Raw genomic sequence first — 10,668 nt, 5'->3', positions numbered from 1 at the left:
GCTTAATGAAGAACAGCTGTGTAAATTAGACTTATGTCTCAGCAAATGCTATGCTTTCTCATAGTCATTATTTATCATGCTTGCACATATGCTGACATCAGTTTACTTATACATGTAAACACCATATTGTAGTTATGAGAATAAACCTAGACTTTCATAAGCATATGTATCTGTCCTTTCACTCCAGTTTTCTACTCTAAAACACATCCATATAAAAAAAATATTTTGGAAATCTTTTGCTAACATAGTTAATTGAATAGAACTAGATTGGAATAAACTAAAATTTGATTGATGATTTCTTTTAGTTGCATCATTTTTTAAGCCAATGTAGTTCCCAGAGTCTTAAATGCCACTACTGTAATTTAAAATCATAATATTCTACTATAATACATTTGGAACCTCTTCTGATTTTGCACTATTGTTTAATTCTAGGTAGATTGTGTTTAATTTGAATTTGGGATACAAACTAATTTCACATCATACTTTATGACATGGCATTGTATCAACTCCTTCCAGTATAGAATTTAAACTTGATTAATGGTAAATTTGTTGAATCTAAAATATAAATAGACACTCCTTCTCACTCCTTTACCACAAATAAAAGACTACTTTGTGAAGCTAGAAGAGATAAAGTAAGTTGATTCTTATAATGCTAAATGATTGTTAATGTTACAATGAATATAACTGTACTCTTTTAATTTTGGATTTCCCCCTAGCAAAATCAGTTTTGAAATATTGGTATAATATATTAAATGAATTCCTAACTTCCTACAGTTTCCATACAAGTATCCTGATTTACCAAAGGAATACATGAGTGCATTAGACGAATTCTATGATATTCCACCAAAGGGCATCCAAACATACCAGGTCAGTGAAGTCAGTTTTAAAGAGAGTTATGTATAGATAAAAATATTTTTTTCTAAATAGTCTACAAATATCTCAATCAGTTAATAGAAATGATTCTACAAAAATGGGAAGGGGTATTTGTGGCCTGGCTAATCACCTACCTAATTCCTAAAGGTGAGGGCATTTTGCTTTTGCTCTAGACACCTGGAGTTTCTGCTATTACTGGGAATATTTTTCAAGTTATATACATGATCATCAGACAATATATGATGTAGGTGCCCAATGAGGTCCTTGAAAGTGACAGTGGTCCTTCCAACATACACATTGATGCCTATCAATTTATCTGCCTTAGTTTTATTTTTTTTAAAATTCTGTTTTTTAAAAATGAGCAGGATATGAAAATACTGCAAAACAAAGGGCAGTCCCAGTTGTAATCTGCATTTACAACAATGCTTCTTAGGCCCTAGATCCCAGAGGCATTCTTAGAAAAAAAAATGGGGTGAACCTACAGCCCAGTGGTCTTCTGGTATATGGGAGTATTGTGACTGACCATGTTTTAATCATTTTGTGAGAATGCACTTACATTCTCACTAGTTTATATGTGATTGATTGTTCACAAAGATAAGGGACCCTAAAATAAGTAGAAATGTAACCTTTTGCTCAGGAAAAAGTAGAAAGGGATTTGTAAATGCCATTTCTCAATAGTTTCAGTGACTTTCTATTATGTGACAGGGTGTAAATCCTCAACAACCTCCTCAGGACCCTGTGGGACGTCCCATCAAGCATGAGTCTGGTATTAAACATGCCACTGGTGAAGCTGTCTATGTTGATGATATGGAACCAGCAGAAGGGCAACTGTACATGGCAGTGGTAACCAGCACACGGGCCCATGCCAAAATTCTGTAAGTAAAATGAAAGAAGAAGCATGAGAAATATGTGTTGGGGGCCATATTTCCATAGTTTCAGAACACACTTTAAATCTGTTTTAAAATTTTAAGTTCAGCAGTGCCCAGGGTCAAGAGTGAAGGCTATAAATTAGAAGTAAAGGAGAAGAGGGATGTTCGGGATCCAATTCTTTAAAATAAGAGCAGAATACAATTTGCAGGCGCTGGATTGTCTTGTTCGCCTTATCCCTCTCACAAGGAATCCATTCTTAATTTTCACAGTTTTCTTTGTCTTCCTTCCCTACTTCCAATGTTTGTTTATTTTATTTCATAATTAGTTTTACAAAATGATACACAAAAAGAAAAAGGGAAAATAAAAAATACAAGAAACAATAAGAAACTAAATATAGAAGAAAAAGAAATGTTACAAAATTTTGAAACGTTGCATATTTGAAGTTTTCAGCAGTATATAAGTGTCTCATTTTAAAAGAATAAATAAGTGTAAAATAAAATCTCTGATACCATCTATGCCAGCTGGGTGACTTCGGACCAGTTGCTCTCTCTTAGCTCTAGGAAGAATGCATTTTAATGATTTCTTTCCTTTGAACAACAGGCTCAGTCTGAATTAGGCCACTGTTTGTTTATAGTTAAGTAGGTAAAATCACAAACTGGAGCCGGAAGACAATTTCTAGACTGTCTGGTGTAGTCTTAAATTGCTTGGAATGATAGATAAAGAAAAGTATATATTTTTGTCATTGATGTTTACTTGAAGTTAGAAAACAGGTATGTATTCCAGAAAAGCTTGACAAACGAAGTATATACTTGATTTTACATGTGATAACAGCAGCAAGAATCATAGTCACATAATATTGGAAAAATGAAGAAATACCACCAGAGGAAGAAATAATTAAAAAAAATACTAGATTGTGCGGAAATGGACAGACTTATTTTGAGATTGAACGAAAAAGAAGAAACAGAATACTTTCAAACTTGGGACTTATTTTATCAATCGCTGGAGAAAAGAATAAGGGATTAGGAACTCAATTTGTATTAGTGAATGATAAACTCAGACAACACCTTTGTTGAACAAGTACTTTTGAATTGTATTAAAAATCAATAAAAACTTTTTTTAAAAAAAGGAAACAGGTATGTACTGTACATTACAGAATTTGTCTAATTCCTTGGACTGAGCTAAGTGGGACATATTTCTTCTTTTTTTTCCAGAGCCATTGATATATCAGAAGCCTTGAAAGAACCAGGTGTAGTTGATATAGTAACAGCTCAAGACATTCCAGGAAAAAATGGTGATGGCAAAGAGGATGTGTTTGCAGAAGATGAAGTAATTCTTATTTGATATTTTATTTCCATGTAACAGTCAAGCTTTATGCACAATCTATGCCCATATTAGCTAATATAGGAATTTCTTCTTGTTCTAGGGTTTCTTTACCCAAGATACAGATTTGTAATTATAGCTAGTCCTCGGTTTACAACCACAATTGAGCTCAAAATTTCCATTATGAAGCAAGGCAGTTGTTAAGAGAGTTTTGTCTCATTTTACGATCTTTTTTGCCACAGTTGTTAGGCAAATCACTGCAGTTGCTAAATGAATAATGCAGTTGTTAAGCGAATCTGGCTTCCTCGATTGACTTTGCTTGTCAGAAGCCAGCTGATAAGATTATAAATGGTAATCACATGATCCCAGGACAGTGCAACTGTCTTAAATACATGCCAGTTGCCAAGGTTTTGAATTTTGATCACATGTCCATGGGGATGCTGCAACGGTTGTAAGTATGAACACTGGTGATATGTCACTTTTTTCAGTGGTATTGTTACTTTAAATGGTCACTAAATAAATGGTTATAAGTTGAGGACTTCCTGTATCCTGCTTGCTCAACCTTTTAGAATAATGGAAATTATTGATTTTGGTGGAAGAAACTAACATGGAAAAATCTCGTGACTATCAAAATATCATTTACATGTGCTTCATAGACTACAAGAAAGTCTTCAATAGTGTTGGTCATGGGAAGCTATGGAGAGCCCTACAAGACCTGAGGCTACCAACGCATCTGATCAACTTGGGGAAATCACTGTACATAAATCAGGAAGCCACTGTGCGAACAGCCTATATGGAGACTGTGATTGGTTTAAGATAGAGAAAGGAGTGATAAGATTGCATTCTCTCCCCTTTCTTATTCAATCTGTATTCCAAAATGATCGTGAGGAAGCTAGATCTCGAAGAATCAAAAATCGGGGTAAAGATTGGAGGAAGAAACATCGACAATCTTCAATATGCTGACAATACAAGTCTCCTATAAAAAACCCAAAGAAGACCTGGAACATCTGATCAAAGAAGAAAATGAAAGTGAACATCAAAAAGACCACTGCAAGACTGGAAATGTCAAAATAGAATTTGATGGTGAAGAGCTAGAATGCGTGGAAAAATTCACTTTCCTAGGGTCGCAAATCACTCAAAGCAGTGAGTGCAGCCCTGAAATAAAACGTTGGATTGCAGTGGGTTGCATAGCAATGATGAACATAAGCTGAATATGGAAAAGCAAGGACATCAGCCTGGCAACCAAATGTTGGTTAGTCCACCCTTTTGTATTTCCCTGTAAGCAAAACAGGGAGAAAATTGACCCATTTGAGTTGTGGTGCTGGAGGAGGCTTCTGCATATTCCCTAGACAGCAAAGGTGACCAGCAAGCAAGTACTGAAGCCCATAACACCAGACATGTCACTAGAAAGAAAAATCACAAAACTATGTTTCACTTATTTTGTCATGTAGGGGAATTCACTGGAGAAAGCAATTATGTTGGGAAGAGTTAGCAGTAAAAGAAAGCCAGGCTGCCAAAGAACATGATGGCTGGAAACCATCAAAAATAACCCCAGCCAGAGCATACAAAAACTCAAAGAAGCAGTGCAAGATCAGAAGATGTGGAAAGTCCTGGCCCATAGAATCCCCAAGAGTCGGACATGACTGAATGGATAATATCATCATCACCATCTAACTAACACATCAAACAAGGAGAAATAACTACTGATTTGAGCACTCCCCACCATAGGAATAGTCAAAGGTTTCCACACAACTTTTCAGGAGAAGATTAGGGATGCACAAGATCTATGGGAAGGGGAGAGAAAAATTTGTTCTAACCTTGAACTTTGTTTAAAAAAAGACAAATAACCTTACAACAAGTTTATAGAGATAAATCAAATCGTGTTTTTACTGTACTGTAATCAAAAGTCATGCAGTTTCTATGGTTTGGGTTTTATGCAGGTAATATTCATTGGGCATATTATATGTGGTGTCGTCGCAACATCTTTTGAGTGTGCAAAACAAGCTGCAAAAAAAGTGAAAATCGACTATCAAGATCTGGAAGTGATTCTGACAATTGAGGTAAACTTTCTTCATTTTGGTGACTATTTCCTTAACTGTTTAACTAAGATCATAGCCCCTATTATACCTTGTCAGCAAACCTTCAGTGGCCCTGGTTTTTGGCTGCTGCTTTTCAGTGCCAAGCTGTCTGGAATATGGCCTCCCTCTCTGGTGATTTAATCATCAATGAGAGGGCCAACCTGGCTGTATCACTGAGACCTGACAAGGCCCACAAAGGGATAATGCTTTCAGAGGTATGTCCAATTGGGTTTCAGGTGTGGCATTGGTCAAGACTCCAGGCATGTGTGGAGGTGTGCTGATTGTCATCCAGGATCTCTTATGGCTTTTAGGGCCCATAATGAAACCGTGTTCATTAAGTTGAGCTTATTGCTGTTGTATCAGTCTTCCTACTGCACAGCAACCTTCCTGCCTGGACTCTTTGATTCCATTTCTGGGTTGGCAACAGAGTTCCCAGGTTTATGATTCTGGGGGACTTCAATCTGCCTTCTCTAGGAGTGGGGTCTGAGGTGGACTGGGAGTTCAGAGCCATGAGCCTTCCCAGATAACCCAGAGCCCGACATGGAGTAGTGGTCATACTCCAGATCTGGTGATCATGTTGGAGCAATGGCTCTAAAATTGGGGGAACTCTTGCTATCACTCTCATCATGGTCAGATCATATCCTGATTTCCATGAGATGTTTTAGTGCTACTATCCACTGCAATGAGGCTGGACCCATTAGATTGGTCCGCCCTCCCCCCTCCAGTGACTGATGGACCTGGATGGGTTACCACTTGGTCACTGCTTAAGAGAACAGCTGAAGGGTTGAATTGGATTATGCCCATGTAACTCACCCTCTCAGGGATCTCATCACTATGCATGGTTCAATGAGATGCTAAGGAAATTAAGCTAAAGAAGTGATATTTAGAGCATTGCTGGCACTCAGAAAATGATGAACTCAACCAAGCATGTTTCAGAGCCTCTATTAAGGCCAACTTTATAGCAGTAAGGGTGGTAACATGCTGGTATTTCTCTGCCCTTATTGCACCCTCAGATAGCTGCTGTATGGTCCTGTTTCGGGTGACACAAGGTCTCTTGGGTAGTGGGGACTCTTGCAGGGCATGTGGAGAAATTTGTTGTGCATCTGACAGACAAAGTCACATGGATCCACTTGTACTTGGACATCAGTCTTGTTACAGGTCCAGGGCAGATGCCTGGTAGGAGTCTTGCCTGGTTATTTTGGAATTGTTGAAACTTGTTTGACTTGAGGAAATGGACAAGGTTCTTAACACTGTGAGTTTAGCCACCTGCCCTTACTATGTGGGATGCTGCAGGGCTTGGTGCTCTCTTCTCACCTAGTTAACATCTACAAGAAGCTGTTGAGTGAGCTCATCTGTCACCATGGGCTGAGGTATCATTAATATACTGATGATATCCAATTATACTGTATATCTCTGCCCCAGTGAACTGAGGAATGATCTGAACATCTTATCCCAGTGTCTACAGGCTGTGAAGATCTGGATGGGGAACCACAGGCTTCAGCAGCACACTGGCAAGATTGAGTGGCTTTGGGTTTGGGGGCCTCCTGGTTCTAGGACTGTGCCATCTTTGGTGTTGGATCAGGTTGCAGTCCCCAGATAGACCCAGTGCACAACCAGGGAACCTCAGACTCATAGCTTCAAAGAGCAGGAGGCAATTGTGACTTGGAAGGCCTTTGTACAGTTTTGTGTTATGTTCCATTTGTGCCTGTTCCTAGACTGGGAGGCCCTTCTCACAGTTACTTATGTCCTAATCACATCCAGATTGAACTATAGGTTGTCCTTGACTTACAACTGTTTAACAATGGGTTCAAAGTTACAGCAGCCTTTGGAGAAAGTGCTTTATGACCTGTACTCACACCTAAGATCATTGTACCATCTTTGGGCTCACATGATTGCAGTTTGGGTGCTTGGCAATCTGCTCACATTTATGACCAGTTGCAGTGCCCCGCGATCATGTGATTGTGGTTTGCAAACTTTTTTGCTGGTTTCTAGCTGGTCTTCTATTTACTGGTTTCTGACAAAAGATGTGGGTGGGGGTAAACATCCATTGGGGAAGCTGGATTCATGTAACATCCATGTGATTCACTTAGCAATGGTTGTAAAATTGGGTCTGGTCAAATGGTATCTCAATTTAAGACTGCACTGACGAATAACCATAATTCTGGTCCCAATTATGGTCATAAGTCAAGGATTACCTGTATTGTAATACACTCTACATGGGGCTGCCCTTGAAGAGTATCTGGAAACTTCAGCTGGTACAGAATGAAGCAGCATGGGCAGTTATTTTTGCTTTCAGAAGAGCACATGTTACACCCCTGATCTGCTAGCTGCATTGATTGCCAATCTGCTTCTGAGTCCAATTCAGTCTTGTGGTTTTGATCTTTAAAGGTGTTCATGGCATGGGTTGGGTTATCTGAGACATTGCCTCTCCTCGATTACATCTGCTCACCCTATCTGATCTGGCAGATAGGGCATGCTTTGGATCTCCTCTGCTAGGGATTTACATTTGGAGGGTCTTAGGAGGTGGGCCTTCTCTGCCATTGTTATGTGAATTTCAACATTAATCCTGGCTTGTATATTAGTCCTTAAGCTACTGCTAATCAACTGCACAAGAATAGAGCGTTGTGAGAGCAGAAAACAATATCTATTTAATTCTGATATCCCTTCTTCCATTAATTTGTTTTTTAAAACTAAAAACTCCAAATTGCTTTTGACTTTTCTAATAGCAAGCTATTCCTATTCTTTGGAATGCTCTTTTCTTCTGGCAAGTCTCCCTATGCATTTTGAGAAATGTCTGATGCAATAAAGAATCAAATTGTTAGCAAAAGAACAAAGAAGTAAGGAAGAAAAGAAGAGCTCTATGACACCTTTATTCTTGATGTATATTTGCCCAGTAAAGCCAAGGTGAACCTAAATTAGATCGTGTTTAACTGATGCATCAGAGGCTCATTTTTCATGTGCAAACAACAGCAGGTACAGGAATCCTCTGTAGGTTTCCATCAACGGGTTTTAGGAAAGCTTCATCCCTTCTCTCACATACCAATTGTATCTCTCTAATTTTAAGGTTTTTCCAAGTGGAAAATCTCTGATCTGTAATCAGCAGTTGCTCTGCTGATTGACTCCTTTCAACTCAAAACATTAAACAATCAGATCATTTACATCTGGATTTGTAACTGGCTGACAAACCGTACTCAACGAGTAATCCTTAATGGTACTTCATCTACATGGAGGGAAGTAAGCAGCGGGGTATCACAAGGTTCTGTCTTAGGCCCAGTACTCTTCAATATCTTCATAAATGACTTAGATGAGGGAATAGAAGGGAATCTCATCAAATTTGCAGATGAGATTAAGCTGGCCAGAATAGCCAACACCCCAGAAGACAAGCTCAGAATCCAAAAAGATCTTGACAGACTTGAACAATGGGCCCTATCAAACAAAATGATATTTAATGTGCAGAAAAGCAAGGTTTTACACCTGGGCAGGAAAAATCAAAGGTACAAGTACAGATCAGGCGAAACCTGGCTCAAAAACAGTAACTGTGAGAGGGACCTTTGAGTCCTAGTGGACGATCACTTAAACATGAGTTAGCAGTGTGCCATAGCAGCCAAAAAAGCTGATACAATCCTTGGTTGTATAAACATAGACATAGAATCAAAATCACGTGAAGTATTAGTACCACTTTATAAAGCCTTAGTAAGGCCACATCTGGAATACTGCATCCCGTTTTGATCAACACATTACAAAAAAGATGTTGAGACTTTGGAAAAAGTGCAAAGAAGAGCAACTAAGATGATTAAAGGCCTGGAGACTAAAACATACGAAGAACGGTTGCAGGATTTGGAAATGGCCAGTCTAGAGAAAAGAAGGATTAGGGGTGATATGATAGCAATATTCCAGTATTTGAAAGGCTGCCATAAGGAGGAGGGGGTCAATTTATTTTCCAAAGCACCAGAAGGTAGGACAAGAAACAATGGATGGAGACTAATCAAGGAGAGAAGCAACCTGGAATTAAGGAGAAACTTCCTAACAGTGAGGACAATTAACCAGTAGAACAGCTTACTTTCAGACATTGTGGGTTCTTCATCACTGGAGGTTTTAAAGAAGAGACTGGACAGCCACTTGTCTGAAATGATATAGGACTCCTGCTTGAGCAGGGGGCTGGACTAGAAGACCTCCAAGGTCCTTTCCAGGTCTATTCTGATGATGATGATATCCAGCCTGCCTCACTTTGACATATATAATTCGGGTTGTTCTATTGTGTTTTTATAATTTAAAAATACACACAAGTATGTTTAGAAGCACAGATATACTTATCTGAAATATGTTTCCCACATATACATGAAGCTGAATAAACTCTTTTACAAATTAAGAATTAGGAGCTGAGTGCTACTCACAGCACATAGGCAATGTCCCTACCTTTGCCCAGTATGAAAGAATACAGTTTGGGAAATGTTTTTTTTTATTTTGCATGACAAATATTTTATTTTATTTTTGATGATCAGGTATTTCATGAACTGGGAAGAAGCCAATTTTGTTCATATTTGCAATGAGACAATTTCTTAACTAGAGTAAAGTCAATGCAATTGTACCAAGACAAAATGTGAAACATTAATTCTGTAGTATCTCCTGGGTTCTAGAACTTGATCTCAAAAATTACTTCTCTATTCCAGGAAGCAATTAATCATGAATCCTTCTTAGTGAAAGATAAAAAAATTGAAAGAGGAAATGTGGAAAAAGCATTTCAGACTGTGGACAAAATTGTTGAAGGTAAGAAGTATCAATACTGAATAACCATGAAGTCCCAGTAATAAGCAATATATTTATATAGGGCAGATTCAGTTAGTTCATTGGCATTTTGCTTAAACTCAGTACGTAAAATATCTATGTATCAGAAGGTTTGTCTAAAATGAAATATTTATCATAGGATAATGGCATGAAATATTCCCTGCTTTGATATTCCTTTGCTATTTATCATTCTGCTTTTATTGTTTTGGTCCGTTATTTGATGATCTTTCAAGAATTCCCAAACTGTATTGCCAAGGGAAGTCTGAGAGTTGATCCAATGCATCCAGAGAGATGCAGACTTAGGAAGGCAAAGTTAGAATCTAGCTTGAAGTAAATAATGAAATCAGATACTAATCATATCCCCGGCACTATTGTTTTTAATAGGTGAAGTCCACATTGGGGGTCAAGAACATTTTTACCTAGAAACAAATAGTGTGTGTGTCATTCCAAGAAAAGAAGATAATACTATGGATATATATGTGTCCACTCAGGATGCTGCACATGTACAGGTGAGATAACTGAGGTTTTGCTATTGATTCAGCAGCAGATTGCCTCCCATCGACCGGTATGCTCCCACAGAGCGGGCCTCCTCAGGGTGCCGTCGGCCAAACAGTGTCGGCTGGCGACCCCCAGGGGGAGGGCCTTCTCTGTGGGAGCTCCCACCCTGTGGAATGAACTCCCCCCAGAGATCCGGATTATTCCGGATCTCCCCTCCTTCCGCCGGGCCCTCAAGACATGGCTT

At 38.7% G+C, this 10,668-nt stretch overlaps 1 protein-coding gene across 3 annotated transcripts in view; it reads left to right on the top strand.

Moving 5' to 3' along the window:
- The window catches only part of AOX1 (aldehyde oxidase 1), a 67,462-nt gene that overhangs the window by 21,306 nt on the left and 35,488 nt on the right, over positions 1-10,668 (top strand). For all 3 annotated transcript variants that reach the window (XM_029285014.1, XM_015820806.1, XM_015820805.1), the window contains 6 exons: positions 775-867; positions 1,579-1,748; positions 2,955-3,069; positions 5,004-5,123; positions 9,812-9,908; positions 10,311-10,435. In XM_029285014.1, coding sequence (XP_029140847.1) covers positions 775-867; positions 1,579-1,748; positions 2,955-3,069; positions 5,004-5,123; positions 9,812-9,908; positions 10,311-10,435 — 720 coding nt within the window. The remainder of the gene's footprint in view (positions 1-774; positions 868-1,578; positions 1,749-2,954; positions 3,070-5,003; positions 5,124-9,811; positions 9,909-10,310; positions 10,436-10,668) is intronic.

The sequence above is a fragment of the Protobothrops mucrosquamatus genome, unplaced genomic scaffold (assembly GCF_001527695.2).
Source record: "Protobothrops mucrosquamatus isolate PMUCROS unplaced genomic scaffold, P.Mucros_1.0 scaffold1184, whole genome shotgun sequence".
In the NCBI taxonomy this organism is placed as follows: domain Eukaryota; kingdom Metazoa; phylum Chordata; class Lepidosauria; order Squamata; family Viperidae; genus Protobothrops; species Protobothrops mucrosquamatus.
The sequence above is the reverse complement of the archived record's forward strand: the minus strand, read 5'-3'. Positions and strand labels throughout refer to the sequence as shown.